Raw genomic sequence first — 22,500 nt, 5'->3', positions numbered from 1 at the left:
GTGCATTGTCACGTAACCATCTGTAGCCAACCGCATTGTTGTAAAATGGCGACCTTTAGCGCTTTCAAAAGCAACGGGCCACTGTCCTCATCTGTGATGAATAATTCTTTGATGGAGGAGAATGATTAATTTGTTTCTGCTGTGCTGGCATGTAATTAGCGAAGTGATCTGACACACGGCCTCGTTAATACCCCCGTGTGGTGGCGTTGGTGGGACATGGGGGTGTGATTGGTAATTAGAGAAAAGTTCATGCGGGGAAGATGAGAGGTGAGATTAGCCTTTAGGCAGTCAGTCCTGTGGGAAAGCTGCACAGATTGAGCGTGTGCGAAAGACTGCGAGACTCCTACCTGTATGACAAAGCTAATTATGCAAAGAAGCAGCCAGTTATGTTGCTGTTCGTATCCAACACAACGGCGTGCACGGAACTTAAAATGAGAAAACTTCCCAAAAAAAAAAAAAAAACAGGAGAGAAGTTAGCTTTGGCAGTGCACCAAGCCAGGCGCTTCACCAATAAATAACCAGGCCTTAACCTTGTCACCCATTCGGCCTACCGCTGGGTCCGCATGTGCCGATCCTTCATTGCTTGGACCCTGACCGAGGCGGACTCTCTCATTACACACTACACAAGTTTCTCTCAGGCATTTATCACCATGAGTGGGGAATGGCGTTTCCTCTGCCGTGACTGTGTTCCATCTGAAGTCTTTATTAGTGGGGCTTTGTGGCGGCCTTGGAGTCGGTGTGGAATTACACGCGAGCTGCGATGTAAACACACACCAGGAAACCGCCACTCCAGGCCTGTCGCAAGCTATTCCCTGTGGGCAAGATTTCTCCTTAAATACACAGCCACGTAGAAAGCTGCGTTTCTCAGATAATGACACTCCTCTCCCTGACGCTAATGAACAGCGTTTGAATATGGAAAATAAGCCAGACATATCCATTCATTACACTTCACTGTTGTAACACACCAGGGAGACATTTGTTAAAACATTAAAAGAAAGAAAAATAAATGGAAGACATCAGCATCTGCAAGGCTTTCAGTCATCCAAAGGAAATGTTTATCTACACAGTTTGGATGCAAACACCAGCAACCATCCCCCACTGATCCCTGCCTACATACACACATGCAGACACACACACATACACACACACATACACGCAGATGGCACTTCGTACTGGTTGACGTATTATCCGCAAATATTTAGCTAAAGGTTATCTTAGAAGTTTCGACAGCCTCTCTGGGGGGTCCCCCAGCCTAACACTTGAATGCCAGTACTAAGGGTCACATCTGTATGAATTATAATAATGGTGGTGGGAACAGGCTCTTCCCCTGTGCACTCAGAGCTACTGTATCTGTTATCCAGCATGTGTGTTCTTCAGTCTGTCTGGCTGCCATTCTGTTTGGGCGAGGGGAAGGGGGAGGGCAACGTTTGATGCATCACATTGAATTAAACTGAGAGACTTGCTGGCATTAAAAACTGATCCCCTGCCCCCCCCCCCCCTCCCCTTCATTTAACCGACACCCCTGGATTAAAGTATGTTATGCTGTTCTGCTGAGTTGCACAGTCAGATCATGGAGGTTATTTTTTTGGGGGGGTGGGGGGCGGTTAGCTCTCAGATAAAGCACACACTGCACTGAATGACACACGGGTGGAGACAGCTGGGACTGGGGGTATTTTCTCAGTCCTCCTTTCAGTCGTTATGAAGGGGAGTTTGTTGGGGGGGCACTTACCAAGCGCTGGGGGGTACTGCTGCCCCAGTGGTCGCCACTGAGTGCGACTGACATAAACTGTCACGCAGCAAAACAGATGGAGCGTTCAGTGTGTCTGGCTCATCTCGAGCCTAGCCACACAGTCTGCTAGGGAAAGCACGTGCTGAGATTCAGAGTTTATTCCACCCTGGATGAGTCGCCAGTTTTATCAATTTATTATCATTCTTTTTTTCCTCCTCCTGCAGTCATACAGAAAGCCCTGGAAACAATGCCTAAATAAACACTGTACTGTAGTTCTGTGGAGTTTGGGCTGTGTATCCATTGAGCAGGGAGCAGCATCCTGTAATGGCAGCAAAGTTAGCAGCAGTGAACCCAGATCTGTGCCACATACCCCAGCTACCCCGTTCTCAAATGAATTTGAACTAATGTGGTCGGAAGGGCCTTGAGCTTGCCTGGTGTATTTTCTGTGTCTTGCCGTCAGTCTGAAAGCACTAGGTTTTAAGATAGTTCTGTGTCACCGCCAACCCAAGCTTCTCGCAGAACTACAGCCAGCATGCTAAGGTGGTACACTGTCAAAGGTACCAGTCTATGAAATGTTCCACTATGGACTGCACAGACAAACATGTACACAGTGGGAGGGGTCGTTCAAACACAGCCAGTCATCAGTCTCCATGGTAATCAGAGAATGAGGGGTCATAATAATTTTTTCTCACAATTGAATTCAATTTATTTGTGAGAAAAAAGGCAGATATGCAAAGAGGACAGTGTGTGCTAGTAGTTATGTATGAGGGTGTGTTTTTTTATACAGGCACTCAGACGTTATTTATTTATTTCGTAATGACTTTGTTCAAAGCACTCATATTGACACTGCTGTGCCTAAGTAAATTTCATTCATTTAATTTTGTTCATTTCAGCTTGATAATGATAAAGAGGTGGAGAAATTGTAATTGAGGTACTTCTGTGACTCCCTGTTTTCCCATTTAAAATTTAATATCATCTGGTAATGATGTTTTTGACCAACTTAATCACTCGCTCTACTGAAGTGTTCCCAATGATGCCCCCCCACTCCCCTCCAATCATTCAAAATGTGAAAGGTTATAAGTGTTGCCCCAAATAATTTATTTTCGGGAAATAAGCTCAGATGACTTGCGTAAGTAGATCAGAGGGGAGAAAGACAGAACGACGACAAAAACCTGCTTGTTCTTGCAGACAGAACCTGGGTTCAGGAGATCATGCGAACCACAAAACTCGCTCATAATTCATAGCCGTGCCAGTTAAGCGTTGAGTGCCAGTGTCTGAGGGCTTGGACAGATATCGGATGGGGAAGTCACGTTTCATCGTTAGTGACAAGGCCCTCCAGCCCTGAGTTCTGTGCCTTCGATGGTTGAGCCGAACAAAGATTTAGGTCAGACTGTCACAGGCTGTCCTGTCACTTCCTCATCCCCGGTGCCCCAGAGCCTGCTGGGAAATCTTTATAAATAATGGACAGATGCTCTCTTTGGAATGTTTGATTGGTGTTTTTTTTTTTCTTGTGTTGCTCCTTTCTTTCTTAAAAAAAAATAGAGGCAGGGACTTTGTTTCTTGTTCTGCTGACAAGTGGAACACTTTGTGCTGGGATGGGGGGTCAGGATGCTGTGTAGTTCATAGAGAGAGAGAGCTGGAAAGAGTCCATGTGAGTATGTTAGATAAGCAGGATGTAGGTGTGTGTGCATGTGTGTGTGTGTGTGTGTTACAGACATGGATCCTTCTCAGAAAACAGGTGGGCCTACCACTCAAATCTAATAAGATCATGTGTGTCTTTTTTAACTTATCACGATTTGAACTGTAAGCACCAGATACACTGCATTACCAAAAGTATGTGGGCACCCTTCTAATTAGTGGTTTTGGCTATTTCAGCCACACCCATTACAAACAGTTGCATAAAATCAAGCATACAGCTATGCAAGCTCCAATGACATACATTGGCAGTAGAATTGGTCGTACTGAAGAGCCCAGTGACTTTCAGCGTGGCGCTGTCATAGGATGCCACCTTCTCAGTTCATCACATTTCTGCCCTGCTAGAGCTGCCCCAGTCAGCTGCAAGTGCTGTGTGAAGTGTGAAGTGGAAACGTACAGGAGCAATAACAGCTCAGCCAAGAAGCAGAAGGCCACACAAGCTCACATAACGGGACCATGTAGTGCTGAAGCGTGTAAATATCATCTGTCCTCAGGTGCAACAGTTACTACAGAGTTCCAAACTACCTATGGAAGCAATGTCTGCACAAGAACTGTTCGTCAAGAGCTTCATGAAATGGGTTTCCATAGCCGATCAACCGTACCCAAGCCATAACAAGCATCGGCTGGAGTGGTGTAAAGCACACCGCCATTGGTCTCTGAAGTTGTGGAAACGCGTTCTCTGGAGTGATGAATCACACTTCACTATCTGGCAGTCTGATGGACAAATCTTGGTTTGGCAGAATGCATAGTGCCAACTGTACTGATCTGAAAATAATTGGTCTAATATCTTTGGTGATGTCGTTATGTAGTGCTTACCCTTTAAAGATTATAGGGGCTAGTAGAGCATTTAAATAATGAAAACAGCTGGAATTATTAATTACCAGCAATATCTTCGTTATCCAAGTTCAACCTTGTTCGAAACATCACGTAATTACCTGTTTCAGGCATGGAACTAACAAGATAGTTAATGTGTGTATGGTAGGCTTTAAGAAGACAGTTAAAATGGCAAAATGATCATGTTGAAAATGGGAAAAAATGGGGGTTGTTTGTACAAAAAGATTTCATTTGCCTTTTCAGTTTTTTTAGCTGGTTTTTAAAATTGTGGAATCCTTTTAGTGAAACCAGTGTTGCTATATTATGAACACGTATTTTCTCCTGGAGAGAGCACATTGATCTGGATTCAGGTTAAACACATGACCTCTGCCACTCTTATGAACAGCAAGACAACCCTTGCAATCAGTCTGGCAATCTCTAATAAAAATAAATAGGCCTACACCTAAAAATGGAGATTAACTTGCGTGAAAAACACTGACAGGTTATCCACGTCTGCCAAGTGTTTCAATTTCAAGCTTCTGTGTTGCCGAGGAATCCCACACTGATTGCATTCTGACCAAGAGTTTAAAAGTGGATGACTGATTGGTTATTGAAATGGTGAGCCGCTTTATGATGTGATGGGATGTGATACAGCAAGTTAAACGCTCCCGGTGGATATTTTTGTGTACACTATTGTAGCGATCTGTGAGTGGGGCTGCCTAGCCATCCCACTGGAGGTAAATTATTTTTTAGGGCTGTGGTCGGCATGGCATACCCTGGAGACATGTTACCCTGTTCCAGCTTCGCCAGATTCTCGGTCTTTACGTTGGTGTCGGAGTGGGATTGCGAAGGCGGGGCTTTAATGGGCAGGGCAGTGCCTCACGAGGGGGCGGCAGCCTGTGAGTGGCATGTGATCGTGATGGCACGCTCTGGGGAAGAGAGCGAGTTGTGTAACGATCCGCTGGTGGGGAGAGAGAACGATCGCCTCCAGCGCCGTTGTTAATATTATTTCTCAGTTTGATTGTTTTGTTGTTCGCCATGTTAAATTATCGTTCCTTTTTTGTCCTTTCAATGACCAGTTCTATTCAGTGGCACCACATTAGGTTGGGATCTCTGTGCGAAGCAGCACAGCCCAGTTTAGCATACACAGTATTACGACGTGTATGTCTTAACTCAAACTGCGTATTTGGAAATGCAAGAAGATAATGTGTTGTTGCCTATTCTTCTCTTCTCGAAGTTGACCAATGATGCACGGAACGTAAGATTAGCAGAAAAATAGAGCGCTGAAAAGGGAAAATTAAACAATCGTAATTTGTTGCGCACAATAAAACACGCCTTTTAATGCATTTCCCCACAAATGACACATTTATTAAATAACAGTGCAAGACCATGGTCCCAGTACAGATAGAGATAATATTGTCTCTGCCCACTCCTCATTTATATGGCTTCATTTTTAATGCGATTGGTTCCCTTTCTTGGTATTAGAGCACTTCATTTCCCGTATCACCCATTGTCCCTGTTGTCATTTGGTTCCAGTCTCTGTAATGAGCCCTTTGAAACATTCTGTGACGATTCCTTTTAGTCATGCTCTGCTTTTAATTAGAGCGGTTTGATTGAGCTGTTAATTTAGCACAGATCTGGATTTCACATCACGCGAATGATATCTTCTCAATCTCCTTTATTAAGAGGCGCCTTTTTGGCAAAGTGGGGAGGTCACATTTCTTTAAATGGTAAAGCAGTCGCGTCGCGGAGTTGTGGTAAAGGTTTTGGGCTTTTAGATACAGGATTAGTTCTTACTGTATGTGCAGTAGGCTATCGCACCCTTCTTTATAGGCTATCGCATCAAGTTTCTTAAGCAGTGCTGGCTCAGTTATCTAACTTCGCCATAATAATATGCAAGAAAATAGCTGTGCAGAGTGCAGGCACCCCTGGATAAGGACATCTACTAATTGAATAGGTCAGATTTAAAAATGAAAACACATTTCTTCAACTCATGTTCTTATCAAGCATTTTGAGTACTTAAGAGTGGTTGTCATAAGGCACGTGTTTCATTTTAACTGGCAATTGATGAATTAGACTTAAATAAACAACAAACTAATCTTATTAATGTTATGTTAATCCATTTTAAATGCATACGTAGAAGATTAGCGCAACACATGGAAGATATGAAATGTTATAAATGTTGAGTAATAATATTTCTAGGACCTTTTAATTTAGGAAATAAGTCAAATTAGGAGAATTTAGCTCCAAGCTTAGGTTGACCTAGAAGGAAAAAAGTACAGAGCACAAACAATATTCATATTGTTTTCTTTTTTAGAATAACTAGTGGTAACATTTGCTTGGGGAGGTTAAAAAATCACATTTTTGTGAGTGAGTGCTTGTGATTTCAAAACTTTCAAAGTATTTGGAACACTGCCCACTCTGAAATTAGCCAATGATAGACAAATATGTTAATGTCCAAGTTTTCCCTAAAGTGGATGGTTTAAAGCACGATTAAGTCAGATTTCACGTTGTGATTTACTAGAGTGGAAAACTTCCTGGACAACATTCCCCAAATCCATTACAGATGGAAAACAGGAATAATTGCCAGACTGCTTCATCCAGCATACCAGGAAGTGCATGCAAATGTGCACTTTTCCCTATAAAAGCACTAGTTTATATCTATGTGTGACATAAATCAAAAGTGCAAAGGAAGTGGGTTTTTTTTTTTTTTGGGGGGGGGGGGGACTTTTGCAGAAAAGTACCAGTTGCAAAGGAGGGAAAGTAAAATACAAGTGAGAGCTGCTGGATTTATGACCCCAGGACCCCCTCCCAATCACTGCAGTGCGTACCTTTCCACAGCTTTTCAGCAGCTGAGTAACATGTGGTCATAAAGTTGAGAACTTTGGATTCAGGGGGACCCAGGTGACCCCGAGGTCAGGACCAGCCTGGCGGGCAGTGATGTCATTTAGTTTGCGCCTTCTCTGCCAGATCAATGATTAAGCGTGGTGCCCGTTTAATGCATCACACTTTTCCCCTAATAGCCGAGTGACAGCCAAAGTTTTGTTTTCTCTTATCGGGTTTTTTTTTGGCACATTATTCTGCTCACACGGTGCAGGTGACTCAGGGTCAGTCAGGCAGTGAAAACAGAAAGCAGGTGCCTGAGGCGCAGGCTGCTTTCGCAGTTTCTCGAAGCACGTGATGAGTAAACTCAATTAAATTCACTTCAATAATACGTTACTTATTCCACATCGGGTGATTAAGTTGGATAAAAACAACACTGATGGTGCACACATGAAATGCGAGAGCTCTCATGTCATTTCACGTAAACCTGTTTTCGAGCACTGTGTGGATACTGTCCCCATGTCACCCCCTCTCGTCTCCTCTCCTCTCCTCCCTTATGAACAGATTACAGTCTAGGCCTACTCTTTCTCCTTCCCTCCTCCCACTGGAGTGGAGCTCTGTGGCCAAAGCCCCGGAGCCCTCAGATGCCAGCCTTTTGGGAAGGCCGTAGGGGGGCGGCACGATGAGTGTGGTTAATGAAACCGCTCTTCAGCTCTCCCCTGACGCCCTCTTTGAAAGAGTAGCGGGGAGCACTGCAGGGTGCTCGCCTAATGAAGTCAGGTGCTGAGCTCATAGATGCCCAGGCAAAAGATGCGACTTAATGGCCAATCTGGGCTCAGTGTGTGGAGTTGAAATGGGGTGGGGCTAGTGGGGTGAGGGAGGGCAGCGGGTGCAGGAGTGGGGAGGGGGGCACTGTGAAAGAATGGGTAGGGAGGAGGAGTTGTTCGTTTTTGGACTGGGCAAGGAAAACAAGTGTGATATGTCAGGGTTCTGGAAAGTTCCCTGGTGAGATCACAAAGTCGAACGACAAAGGTTTTTTTTCTTTCTATTTTTTTTCTTTTTTGGATTACTGGAAAGTTTTTTTTTTCTTTCAGGTATTTTATCCATTACAAAACTTTCGTAGATTTTTAGGAACAATCATGAAATGTCAGAATGGCTATTCTGGGAAAAGTCCTTTTGTAATGCCCGGTGACATGGTTATCTCCTATTTGAGTGCCTTCAACCTTCAATTAATTCAATAATGTTAAAAGTAATATTAACACTAAATGCTGATAGAGGCCTTCAGATATATTAATTGATTTATATATTTGTGGATTCCTGAAATGGACATCTATTCATGGCTCATTGTTCGCGACACACATTTTTGAGTGAACCTTCCTGACTCTATATGCTGAAAGGAAGATTAATTGGACAAAGAAACTCTGGATGGGTCTGTCCACAGTCCACAGATGCACACACTGTCTACGCCATACAAAAAGCATTTCAGTTTTTTTGTTTTTTTTTTGAGAAAATGTACTGCCTGGAAAAAGAGTTTGATGCCTGTTATCCTCAACAAAGAAAGTACATTATGGAGCCAATTGTTTGGAGAAGGCCAAAAGACCACATGACAAGAATGTGTGCGTGTTGATTACACTCATCGCACCAGGCAGACTGCAAAAGGACAGCTGTTGCAGTGCTAAACACTTGGGGTGGGGGGGGAACACAAATACTTCAGATAGACACACTTCCTATTGCCACACATGTAGTGTAGTAAAAACAAGCTTCCCATAAAAGTGAACTATTCTGTTGTCTTAAATGAAGGGAGCACTTTTTTTTTTCTTGGATCTGGAATGAAACGGCAGTCATTGTATCTCTAATCAGAGGCCAGGAAACACTCTTTCTGTGGGTGGTCGAATTACCACTGAGGGAACAGCTTCAACAGCTTATAATCTGGCATTTTTACAATTTAAACATATGAAGACCGTTGCTCTGTTTGTTTTTGTTTCAAATAGGCTTATAGCAAAAAGGAGGGGACATTTTTATATGTTCAAAAGGCAAAATGGTGCTGAAAAGTTGTGGTTTTTTTTTTATTAAATTGAATTTAAGTTAGATGAATTGGAATCAATGGGCTATTACTAGATAAACAATAATTTAGCTAAAAGGCTGTGAAGTTTTCAGATTCCATATTTCAATACAGTGCTGTGGTATAATGCTACCTTTCCATTTCTATTTTGTATGTTTAACCTATTTGTCAAAGATATATTTCAGAGTTAATTCTTATGGTGATAGCTTTATCTTGACACCAACGTCAGATAAAACACTATAATTCTAAGCCCCTGAAATGTTTTGTAGGGTTTGGAAAAACGTGCTTCCTCCATTTTATTTCCCCATAAACCCTAGATGCCTCTTGATGGTTGCTGGATGGAGACACCGTTTGATGCGCCATGGGGTGTTGTCTGCTCAGAAATTTTTGAAGAACATCTTATGTCAAACTGAGAAGGAATAAAACCTGTATTTTATTCTTAGCTTGAGGGGGGGAAAAGCTTCTTACACAATATGCTTACGGTCGAAGGGGTAAAGGGCTTGGCAGCATCCTGTGTGTGATATCACCCTCATCGGTTGCCAAGACAATGAACGAACCGGGGTCATATCTAATATGCGGTAAATCTAATATACATCAGAAGCATCGCTCCAGACCAAATTCGTTGCAGCCAAATTCGGCATTTCGTGCATATTAAAGTCTCATATCTCATAACTAACTCGCTCAGATGACGTGCTCTGTCTGCTCTGAATCCAAACGACCAACAGATCCGGTGAATACGCGCCAGCCCGTGAATAAAGACGGCGCAATCGTGAGTGTAAAACATAGGCCTACTAATCTCCCAGTAACCACTTAAGAACGGAAATTATTCAAACCACGGACTGCATTCAGGAGCATCAGGGTTTAATCGAACGTACTTTAAACGCCGTGCGAAGATCTTACGGCCTCGCCCCTTGGCGTTTTTTTGTCACCGCGCTGGCCGCTTCTTGAAAGAGGGAAGCCGAGCCAAGGTTTCCCATTGGCTGGATTTTCCGCGGTGAGCGCAGCCTCTTCGGGGGTTTTTGTCTTTACGGCGTGGGCTCCGGAGACCCTCTCGTGCTCGAGACGGCAAACCGCTGCCAAAGCGATGTGTGTCTGGTCCTGCCGCCAGCTGCTGTAAATCTGGGCCGCGCAGCCAAAGACGTGTCGTTCTGTCTTCTGCAGTGTGTTTGCTTTCGCCCTGTGAACTGCACAAGGACGTTTTATGAGCGTCAGTTAATTTAATGCTGTGACTGTAAGAAGCGCGTAGTTGCAAGCGCAGAAATGTTCGTAACAGGAGATATGACCTTGTAGCTGCTGATGTGCGGTTTGCACGTTAAACGACGACACGACTTCACTGCTGCGGGCAGCAGCCGAGTCATTCGACCTTGCGTCTTTGACTCATTAACCAACGGATTTAGGACATAAATTACATTCTGCTGTTACACAAACTTGTGAATCAAACACCGCAGTTCATATAAACTATTAATCTGTTCTCATTTGCACCTTTTATTTATTGCTATATATAAATAATAATAATAATAAGGAGAATAAAAATAATGATTATTCTCTTTCCCTTTCTAGTTCCATCTGCTGTATCCATCATGCATCAGGTGAGCAGGACTGTTGACAGCATCACTCTCTCCTGGTCACAGCCAGACCAGCCCAACGGGGTCATCCTGGACTATGAATTGCAGTACTATGAGAAGGTAAGAGCACACACAAAGGCACACACACACACACACGCACCAATCCTGCCAGTCCACAATCACACCACACACACCAATTCAGCAGTTCTATGATGCTTAGTTTTACCAGTTGTTCAAGATCCACACTGAATGAACAATGGCTGGACCCGCACACACACACCAATTTAGCCAAGACACACTACTGAAACAATCATACCCATTGGTCCATCCTCCTGACCAACTGCAGGACTACAAATGCACACCCCGCGACCACGGCACATCCACCAATCCACATCGCAGACACTAAACGCCACTCAGGGCCAACCTGAGACCTGTTCATCAGCTTGGTTTTGGGGATCTAGTGGTAAAGCTGAGCAGACTTCCTGCGAAGTTTAAGCGCAGAAGTTTGATTCCATACGCGGAGAGAACGGAGTGCGATTAAAAGGGAATGGCTGTGGAGTGGGGCGCTAAAGTGAGCCGTGCTAGCGGCTGGCGGATGAGAAGGTGAGCAGATATAACCCCTGAGTGCTTCTGATGCGGGCTCTAAAAATAGCGTCTTTCGAAGCAGCCTCTTCACATCTGCAAGTATTAGAGGCAGATTAGAATCCCTCTTCTGACTGTGACACACACACACACACACACACACACACACACACACACACACACAATTTACCCCGAACACACTGGATCACCCCCCAGATAAACTCATAAACACCTGCACCCTCATGTGAACAGACACACACAAACCTCACAAGCACATACGCTCAACTTCCTCTGCCACACACACAAACACACATGCATGTACGCGTGCACACGCACACACAGCAATACTCTATCCAGAACTCGCCACATAAGAAACAGACGTCAGTCAGGGTGAGTGACAGGGGAGAGTGTGAGAGTGAGTGCAAGAGTGTGTGAAAGGATGAATGCGTGTGAGAGAGAGAGAGAGAGAGAGAGAGAGATGCCAACTGAAATGTCACTTGGGCATCCTCATAGCACGTTTTGGGAAACATCTGGGTCACCTCCAATTTCCTTCTACGATTAGCTCTCACTATCTCACTCGTATGACAAATGAGTATCAGTTAACCGAAAGCTTCCAAGTGCTCCCCTCTGTAAAGACTGTTCATTTTATCTCATGGCTCATGCCAGAGGTGCTGTCACATGTGACTGATTACACTCTGGACAAGGTCTGAACTCATACGCCAACTTGCGCTTGAAATACGCCGGCAAAATTACTTCACCAATCAGCCGATGATTAGCCTCACCATCTCGCTCTGTGACTGATTCACTGCGAGGGACATTTGGCAGAGCTGTTTGGACTTCAATTCCCATCAGCCCCGCTGACCTCAGCTGTAGTCATTGGGATCTGGTCTCTGTGATGAGTGTATGTGCTGTGCTGTTCGTGTTGTCCATGAGTGACTTGCACTTCCAGCACTGTCTTCTGCGTGTTCTGCCCCCTGGTGGTGAATAGCCCCCTGATTCCCTCTGGCCTCCCTCAAACTTGGAGTCTCAATTCTTGAACTTCTACAACATTTCTCACACACTAACAAATCTTAGGACATTTCAATGCATAAAATAGTAGATATGTTGTCCAGGTTGGTTAATCCAATATATTTGTCAAGACGGCCGACTATTTTAACAAGAACTTTTTATTTTAGTTCTACTGTTTCTGGCTGTGTGTAATTCTTGATACATTGTTACTCTTCCTGCGAGGGTTAATCTCTTGTCCTTTCATGTAGTAACAGTGTAACTACAATCAAATGTACTTGTTAGAATTGTGGGCAGTACTGAGAAATGTATTTCACTAACCTATCTAGGTTGTCAAATAAGTACAGTCGACTCTAGTTCCACTGGCTGTGAGTAGTCCTTGATACACTGTGACCTGAGAATGTAAATCTATTCCCTGTTGCTGTTGTAATGCTGTTCTTAACCAATTAGTCATTCCGAGTAAGAGTAGATTATTGAAGGATCCATGTGTAAGCGAATATTCTTCGTTTCTGTCCTCAGGACCAGACAGAGTACAACTCGTCCACGGTCAGGAGTCTGACCAACACAGCGGTCATCCGCGGCCTCAAGCCAGGCGCTATCTACGTGTTCCAGGTGCGTGCCCGGACCGTGGCCGGGTTCGGGCGCTACAGCGGCAAGATGTACTTCCAAACTATGACCGAAGGTACAACGCTGTCTGTTTGAATGTAGAGATGAAATTTTTATTGTTATTGTGGCTCTTTTTCAAAATTTCCCAGCATCATCATTGCTTTATTTGGTTTCTCTCAGTGAGTCTTTTCTCTCACCTGTTCATCATGTTCATGTTGTGTGTCATGGGAGCTCGTTTTTGTTTATGGTACAAACTGAACCCATCGACATCAGTATTTTTGGGCTTTAAAACCCAACCGCCGTTCTGTGTTTTTCCCTCACTGTGCGTTGTCTGGGAGTAACACACACCATACCTTTTTTTTTTTTTTTGCTTTTACTCAAGTACAATGTGTTTTTATTTTCTTTTTTAAGTGGCGGATGTGCAGCGATATCAGAGGCGGCACAAAAGCAGGAGGTAGCCGGGTAATGGTGAAATTAATTCAGCTGGTCAGGGGTCAGTTTAAAGTGTACTGAGTGCTGTGGATTGACGCTCGGGGCTTTGTTGCCTTAAATTAGACTGAGCTGCAGGTATCATGGTAAAGGTCAGCGCGTTTGGGCCGGGCATTACCTGCACAGCTCATTGCCTGGATCACTCAAGGACATGATTAGCCTGAGCGCTCACTGCGGTCCTTTCACAGCGCGTCCACGCTTTGTGAAGAGGGTCGTTGTTGCGCAGACCTCGCCAGCGCCATCTCAGCACTCGATGGCGGCCATTTAAAGACTCGCCCCGCCTCCTTTCCCTCCGATTGTTTGATGTGGTGCAGATAGTTCTGAAGTCATAAGTTATTCCTGTTCTGAAACCTTGGGCATTGGCGCCCGTTCTCGTCCGGCTGGGATTGCTGGCATCAGACCTCATTACGTGCTTGAAGTGTAGCTGTTATCCCCACTGAGAGCTCCTCTAAAGTCATTACCTGAGTACTCCTAACACCTGTGAGGCTGTACTTTATACATAATTAAAAGGCAGGCATTATCCGTGGATTATATTATAGTTTGTAAATTAATTGGCAGCACTGCTGAAAACTTTTTAAAAGATGAAACGCACCACACTTGCATTTGACCTGTTGTCCTGTATTAAGTGTTGTTTTCTTTAAGGGAAAAAAACAACATAATGTAAACTAAACTTAATGTACAATGTATGACAAATTAATTTAATCAGGGAGTTTTGGCAGCGGTGTTTGTGTGTGTGTGTGTGTGAGAGAGAGAGAGAGGGAGAGAGAAAGAGTGAGAGAGAAATATATCACCTCTTATTGGCAGACTACACGCCATGATATCCCACAGAGCCAGGAAGGCTCTTAATTACCTCTGTCAGGCAGCGCCCACCCACCTTCCTGTGGGCACGTGCGGAGAACTCCCTCCCCGTTTGGGAGAGACTCCCATATGGACCTCATATGCTGCCGCTGCTTCGTGGGCAAACGTCCAGGCCTCCGCGAGAGAGGCATCCATCTTGCCATCCGCCGTGGCAGGGCCGCCGCGCGTGATGGATGACGCCTCCTAATTACCGATGTTCTGCGCAGCGCCACATCCGCACAATCAAGTGTTCATCCAAGTCCTGCTTTAAATGTCTGCATTGTGTGTGATAATGACCCTTGGCGAAAGTGCTTCATTTAACATGCAGTTCATACACCAAGTGCCTATTCCGGCAGATTTGTAACCGCTCAGGATGTCCATCCAAACGCTTTCCCTGAGGTTTAGCACCCTAGGGATCTTTAATGCACACTGTGCTGTGGCACGTTACATGTGTAGTTTTCTCTAAGTGTTATATACTTCCATTACACAATTTATGTTATTTACACACAATCCACTTACAGTATACAGCTGGATGTTTACTGAGCATGTTAGGTTCCTTGCTCAAGGGTACAATGGCAGAGAACCACCTGGGAATCAGACCTACGTTGGTTCCCTTGCCAGTATGCTACACTGGTGCCTGATATGCATGTACACCGGCTGGTTCTGACTCCTCTCTCTCTCCCCCTCCATTCACAGAGGAGTATAAGACCAGCCTGCAGGAGAAGCTGCCCCTCATCATCGGTTCAGCTGCCGCCGGCTTCGTCTTCCTCATCGCCATCATCGTCATCATCATCGTCTGTAACCGGTGAGTCGGTTCCGGTCCTAGTCTGCCAGTCCTTTACTTTTACCAGCCACAAAACACATTTTAAAGCTTTTAAACAGACCTGCCAGGACAAGAATGTAAACAAAGACTGCTTTAACTGTATTTTTTGAACTGTCTGTTAACTCAATGGGGCAGTCACACAGCCTGTCACTAAGCATATTTTTGGGTGCAGGGCAGCAGAGTCAGTGTTACAGGTGTATTTGTAAGTGTATTTTTGGGGTACAGTGCAGCAGAGTCAGTGTTACAGGTGTTTCTGTAAGTGTAATTTTGGGGCGCAGTGCAGCAGGGCCGGTGTTACAGGTCTGCTTGTGTTCCTAGAAGGAGAGGCTTTGAGAGAGCAGACTCTGAGTACACAGACAAACTCCAGCACTACACCAGTGGCCACAGTGAGTAACCCTTCTGCCTCCAGTCTTCTCTCCCTTGCTCTGATCTATTTTAAAAAATTATTTATTTCCCCTTTTATTTCACCAGGGTGACTGTAGAAAAGGTAGATCTGTCAAAGACAGCAGCTTTAAAATATATTGAATAATGTTCCATGTCACAAAAATAATAATATTGAACAGTACAGTAATGCACACAAAATATTTTGTGTACCAAGTCAGTTTATTCAGACCCACAGAACAACAATCTACAACCATCTTTATCCTTTATGTGGTGCAATCTGTGCTTATCTAGCTCATTTCAAACCTGTATACTGATCAATGCCCCTTTGTGCTAGCTTACCAAAGATTATTAATGAGGCACTTAGGATATTGCTGGTTCAATTTTGAAATGTGTCGTTCCTGAGCGTTGCTACACAGCAGTTTGCGATGTCATACCGTTGCCCCTTCAGGTTTTCCTTCCTGAACAACCAAAATCTGCTGTTCTGAATGCGCGGAGTCACATACAGCATTTAGACTGCTAGTAATCAGATTTGAGACCTGGGATTGTAAAGTCTCTACACTTTCAAAGGGCCTTTTTAAAGCCAGTTCTCCCAGCATCTACACATAAGAGGACGGACTTATTTCCCGGAGCGGTCTCCAGCGCTAAGTTGGCGGTATGGTGCAGCCGGCGTTAAAGACGCGACTCTGACACCCTCCGTTTGAAGTTCGCCCTGCCGCATCACCGGATTTGCAGTCAGGGCACAGCGCTACGGGAGCCCGCGGGGTCAAAAAAGGCTGTGAAATCAGCCCCTGCCCCACCTCAGCTGTGCATGTGAGACAGAGAATCGCCTGAGCTCTGTATCTCTGTGGTTCAGACCCGGCCTCTCTGCTGCTCTCTGCTTTTATCGTTTGACAGCTCTGTTAGATTTCACTGGCCTTCTGCTGCTCCAGGAATATTGGAAATGCATTTATGCTACATTTCATTCCTGTATTTCCGCCTCTGGTCTGTCAGACTTCAAAGTTGTGTAGCACAATAAAATGAGTGTGTGTCTGTGTATGTGTGTATGTGTGTGAGAGTGCGTGTGTGCAGGTGTGTGAGTGAGTATGCATGTGTGTACAGTTGTGTGTGTGTGTGTGTATAGGTGTGTTTTGCACAACATATGTCGCACACCAGCAGCCCCTGCTGGATGATCGGGTGCCCACAATTTAAAGGCTTCAGCTGCAAATGAAGCGTCTCCCTCTGACTGACCTTTAGACTGTGGAGTGATGAGAAGCAGCAGCTGATGTTGCGTGCCTTGGAAGAGAGCGCATGCTTGTCTGCTCTCTCTCAAAGCCGTAGCCGAGGCGGCGGCGATGAGCGATGATGGCACTGGGAATTCCAAACTGGGAGAATAACTGCTGTCTCTCTTCCAAGTGTCTCCAGGAATGAAGATCTACATTGACCCCTTCACATATGAGGATCCCAATGAAGCAGTGCGCGAGTTCGCCAAGGAGATCGACATCTCCTGCGTGAAAATCGAGCAGGTCATCGGGGCAGGTCAGTGATAACGGTGTGGTGTCGGTGCTGACAGCTTTAGGGAGGTTAAACAGCGGAGACCCCAAACCCATTCCCACCAATAAAAACAAAGTGCAACCACATGTCCGGAAAAATTGTCCAGCATAACAGTCAAATGCAAGTAAAAAGTGCCAAAGAGATAAAAGTGAGGTGGAATTGTTCGAGTGCAGATGGGGACTCCCGAACCAAAGTTACGATTCCCTTAAAGTAAGAGCTGGAGAGAACTGTTCATGAGCGGAACAAAGAGTCAAACATTTGGGCTGTATTTTTAAATCTTTGAAGACAAATACAGCTTTTCCTATTAGGGAACAGGTTGTATGCATTACGTTTCATTCATTTTGCAGAGATTTACAGTATGTTGCCTGTCATTTCCTATTAGACAGCATAGTTATAAATAGCATATGTGTGGTGGTGGTTTTAAATAGAGGAAGTGGCCCATGTCTGCCCCCATCCTTTTGCAGGGGAGTTTGGAGAGGTGTGCAGCGGTAGCCTGAAGCTCCCGGGGAAGAGGGAGATGTTTGTGGCCATTAAGACCCTGAAGTCGGGCTACACAGAGAAGCAGAGGCGGGACTTCCTGAGTGAGGCCAGCATCATGGGCCAGTTCGACCACCCAAACATCATCCACCTGGAGGGCGTGGTCACCAAGAGCAGCCCTGTCATTATCGTCACAGAGTTCATGGAGAATGGCTCCCTGGATTCCTTCCTCCGGGTGAGTATATCTCTTTCTCTCAAGATGGATGAATGGATAGATGGATAGATAGATATACAGTATCTATCTACCCATATGTTTTTTGACTGTGGTACATTTACTGACCAGTTCAATTATTTACTCACTATCTTGTTCATGTGTGTTGGCCAGTCTTACACTAATGTGAGCAGCACCTCTTCACTAGTGAGGACAGGTTTCATACGGTTACCAGCACATTCAGTTGTGAAAAGATGATTTCAGAAGCAATCCAGGATCTCCTGTTCTTTCACTGTGTATTCTGCACTGGTTAAATCATCCATAGAACCTGCTTATCCATATATCTCCATATACAATAGTAAATACATGTACGCACATCTTTTTGCTTCCCATCAAAAAAAAGCAATGCGACTGCAGTATGTAAAAATTTTCAGGTAACTATTTCATAAATACATTCATTATTCAGGAACACAAGAACAGCCTACAGGAATTCTTATTCTAACTTTTAAAATCATTAGAGCCAAAATAAAAGCAATCTAAAATGTACATAAAAGATCCACTGCTTGTCAATTGAGAGTAAATTTAAAATATAGAATGTGTGTGTGGGTGTGTGTGTGTACAGAAAAAAACTTCTATGAGAATATACAGTAAGAAAACGAATTTATCACCTTAAATGAGAAATGACTTACCGGCATTAATATATCATTTTATTAGTTATTGAAAGTGAGACATTGAGAAATCTTTTCAAGCCCTGCCAATAAACATCCTTATGGGCTTTTCTGAGGAAGTAAAACGAATATGGAATGACTGTCTCAATACCTCAGAGTCCCGTGTTTTCCAGAATGTTTGCAAGTCAGTGCCAAGTTTCAGTCAGGTTTCCATACTGTTTTTTTCTTCATTCTTTATTTGCTTTAGTTACACAAGCACACTTTAACAGTTAAGAGAGCCGTGTGTTTTAATGGTCGCCTTCCCTTCTGAATACTGGTCTTGCATGATTTGCTCAAATTCCCTGTACAAGCTGAGGAAATATGAATCACGAAAATATGTTGAAATATTATATGCTGTTTGAGGTCCAACAATCCAAGCTAAAGACCGTTCTTTCAACTTCAGCTGCACCTGACATGTCGGCTCATAACCTCTGTTCTGCTATCAAACCGGGTTTTCAATATCTTCAGCTTATCAAAACAGTCTTTGTTAAATGACTTGCATGCAATACAGTGAATGTTACAGGATACACTGATGAGAGTGGACTTTGCTGTGGCATCGCAATGAAGCGAGTACATGTGCACACATTCACACAAACGCACACACACAGTCATTGGAAAGAAGATCAACAGATAAAGATATGTTATAATTACCTGTAAACCTGTCTCTCTCAATGTCAAACCTGTTAGTGGTACAGCCACAAGCTTTTCACTGCTCTTCAAGAACTTCCTGCTTCATGTTTTGAAGCTTTCAATGCCAGGAGGAACTCTCTATTGTATCTGTCGAACATTGCACTGAAGAGTTTCACACAGCACAGAATGTGAAAATACAATTGCTGTGGGGCCCCCCAAGAAAAGAAGAACGTGTTTCATAATAAAGAGTGGGAAGAGAGAAGGAGGGGGCGAGCGTAGGTGCAGTAGTAGAACCAGACCAGTTGTAATTACCAGCTGAGCAGTTCCCCAGAGTGGGGCCAAGCTGAGCAGCTTTACGTTGTAATGGTTGTAAGATGCGAGGAGGTAGTAGGGAAAAAGGAGAGAGAGACAGAGATCAATATAGGCTGAAAGAAAGAATAAAGTAATAGAGGCAGGCTGAGATTCTCAACAAAAAAAAAGACAAATTTATCAAGACCAAAAAAGGAATTACAAAAATGTTGCCTCACTGAACAAAAATGGCGTACAAAAGAAACTGGAAATCACTAATAAAGAGCAGAAATAATGAAAGCACAGAGAAGGAGCACCAGACGTGCTTGAGGACAGGACTGAGAATGGACTTTCAGATCCAGGCCGCCATACACTGTTATGAGAAAGCTGTCTCTGGAAGTGTTTGTTGTCGTTAAGCAGGATTGCCTTCTGTATTCGGGTCAGTCCTCCAACCTGAGCACTGGAGTTTGAAGCAACACAGAAAGCAGGGAGAAATTAAGCGATGCAGCAATATAAGCTGACATCAACCGTCAATATTTGTCCTGTGCTTTGACTTACAAATACTCTCAAGTCGTACAGTTTTGCATCACATTCTCAGCTTAGCGAGGTAGTTTTAGTGATAACTGAACTTGCCAAACAGGGTTTTGTGGAAGAAAAAATAAAATTCTTGCTTTTTAACTGTGAAATCAAAGTTAAGGGCAAATGTTGAATCCCAGCCTGACTCTCTCAGTTAATGAGGGATATACTGCATGAAAGTGCAGCTGATGGAAAGAAAACATGCCTGAGGAAGAGGATGAGGAAGAGCAGGAGGAGCAGGGGGCCAGGTGGCTTGGGATGTGCCTTGCATCGTGTGATCTCGGACTGTAGCCGTCTCCCCTTCGTACTAGCTAGCCTTGCCAGGGCTCGGTCTTATTTATAACTCCCCCTGCTTCCCTGAGGCCTGCATGCTGCTGCCTGCAGCTGCATGCACAGCTGGATCAGGATGGGTCTGAGGCTCCAGATGTGCAGACCCAGAAGCCTCACGAGTAATGCAGCACTCAGCTCTTCCCTCAGACGCAGGGTTGGGGGGGGCTGAGGAAACAAATACTAATGGAGCCGCACCTTTCTTTTTTCTTCTTTTTAATAATAATAATAATAATAATCTTGTGTATAATTTTCTGTGTTAATGTATTACTCAGCAGAGTAATTTGTGCAATACAAGCACCACTCCTACCTGGTGCTTGGTCTTTAAGCTGTCTGAGCTGTCTGTCTTTACCAACTTTATCGCCCTGTCTCTCTGAAACCATAGCAACCTCCGTCAGCATTGACGTGTGGTTTGGGTTCCTCCCTGTTTTCCAGCAAAACGACGGGCAGTTCACGGTCATCCAGCTGGTGGGCATGCTCCGCGGCATCGCGGCCGGCATGAAGTACCTCTCGGACATGAACTACGTCCACCGGGACCTGGCCGCCCGCAACATCCTGGTCAACAGCAACCTGGTGTGCAAGGTGTCCGATTTCGGCCTGTCCCGTTTCCTGGAGGACGACACTTCAGACCCCACCTACACCAGCGCCCTGGTGAGTGCCTCAACCACCCCGCATCATGACCAGAGGAAAAACATTTAAACATATAGAGCTCGGTTAAGACCTTGGATAGCTGAGGCTGAGTGAACAGTACAGTCTGGCCAATAGAATGCTCACCCATGGTAATATTGCTTAAAGGTAAAAATGACATCAACATTAGTACTTGACTTGATTTAAAGAAATCTACTTGAAGCATTTTTTCCTCAAACACTGTTTTGCGAGTTTAGCTGTTGCCAAAATCAACATGCTAAATATTAAAGTTTAGGTCAAATGTTTCCTGAATCAAGTCTAGGGTTAAGAGCTCTTGTTGATTTAGTGCAGGTTAAAGTTAAAGACACACATTGATTGAATGCAGGTCAAAGTTAAAGGCAAAGGTTGATTGAATCCAGGCCTAAGTGTTCCTTGTCTTTGCAGGGCGGGAAGATCCCTATTCGATGGACTGCCCCAGAAGCGATCCAGTACAGGAAGTTCACGTCAGCCAGTGATGTCTGGAGCTATGGCATTGTCATGTGGGAGGTGATGTCCTATGGAGAGCGTCCGTACTGGGATATGACTAATCAGGATGTAAGTATCTTTCGACACTTACATGTCTTCATGTAAGTGTGTTGTCTTCTTTTTATAAAGCTGATGTTCAAGTATCTTAAAGTGAAACTGTGAACTTAATACATTTTCAGGCTTATTTTGGCAACTGCCTTTTTATAACACGCATCTTTTTTGTCTTCTCCCTGATTGGAGGTTGAATGTTTATAGTAATTTTGAATGATCCGATTGTTCCTTTAACCTGCTGGAGTGGCACACAACCTAATGGTAAATGCTTTCTCAGATTTTGAATGAAATGAATGAACTACCTCTAAGAACAACTTGAATATTTTGTCTAAAGTAATTAGACTTTAAAAGTAAAAGGAATCTCTGGAAATGAGATTTTTGAGCATGTGAAAAGCATAAAAAACAGTTTAATATGCCAGGCAAAGGCAGAAACTACTGCAGGCTAGAATGCTTTCAATGATACCATTATTTTAACATACAGTATATGGAAGCATCTATGCTTTTATTCTAAAGAATCATAAACAGGACAATAAAAAATTCTCATTGAAAGTCTGAACATGTACGTTTATCACAAAAACATTCCTTAAAAATGGTCATAAACTACCAGTCCCACTAAGTAATAACTTTCATTTATAAATGCAAGACAGCACACTGTGGAATATTGCTCAGAATCTCAGAATTAATTAACCCCGCGCATCATATAAACAAACCAAGCAAGCAGAAGTGCCAGTGAAAGCTAAATATTTGAAATTGACGACAGTGAAATTAACGCGCTTCGAGAAAGCGAATCTCCTCGGTTGTGATTCTGATAGCACTCTTCCCAGTGGGTTCCTCATTAGGCATCTATGAGTGATTTTCTTAAGGGATTCGATGATGATGAGTCATCAGCGTGCTAATGAGCGCCAGAACAGAAGTTTAGCGTCTGCACCTGTCAGGTTCATCATCGGTAACCGTGCATTAGTTTAACTGAACCTCTCTCATTGCATGCTTTCATCACAGATGCTTGTAAGGAAACTTCTGTTTTTACCGCATATTCATTTGACATGGTCTGTGCCAACCCCTGTATTTTTTAGCAATGTGGTTTTGGGCCAAAAATGCTGGAGAAAATGTCCCATTAATGTTGTGGACTGAATATTGT

The 22,500-nt window shown here is 44.0% G+C and overlaps 1 protein-coding gene across 2 annotated transcripts in view; it reads left to right on the top strand.

Moving 5' to 3' along the window:
- Nucleotides 1–22,500, top strand: part of LOC135233958 (ephrin type-B receptor 2-like) — a 130,703-nt gene that overhangs the window by 102,838 nt on the left and 5,365 nt on the right. The window contains exons 6-13 of one of the 2 annotated variants that reach the window (XM_064297971.1): nucleotides 10,683–10,807; nucleotides 12,794–12,956; nucleotides 14,903–15,011; nucleotides 15,351–15,415; nucleotides 16,806–16,928; nucleotides 17,408–17,655; nucleotides 20,595–20,810; nucleotides 21,231–21,380. In XM_064297971.1, coding sequence (XP_064154041.1) covers nucleotides 10,683–10,807; nucleotides 12,794–12,956; nucleotides 14,903–15,011; nucleotides 15,351–15,415; nucleotides 16,806–16,928; nucleotides 17,408–17,655; nucleotides 20,595–20,810; nucleotides 21,231–21,380 — 1,199 coding nt within the window. Of the gene's footprint in view, nucleotides 1–10,682; nucleotides 10,808–12,793; nucleotides 12,957–14,902; nucleotides 15,012–15,347; nucleotides 15,416–16,805; nucleotides 16,929–17,407; nucleotides 17,656–20,594; nucleotides 20,811–21,230; nucleotides 21,381–22,500 lie in introns of both variants that reach the window. The other variant, XM_064297970.1, reaches the window with a different exon arrangement.

The sequence above is a fragment of the Anguilla rostrata genome, chromosome 11, assembly GCF_018555375.3.
Source record: "Anguilla rostrata isolate EN2019 chromosome 11, ASM1855537v3, whole genome shotgun sequence".
NCBI classification, from domain to species: Eukaryota; Metazoa; Chordata; class Actinopteri; order Anguilliformes; family Anguillidae; genus Anguilla; species Anguilla rostrata.
Note: the sequence above shows the minus strand (reverse complement) of the source record. Positions and strands in the feature narration are given on the sequence as shown.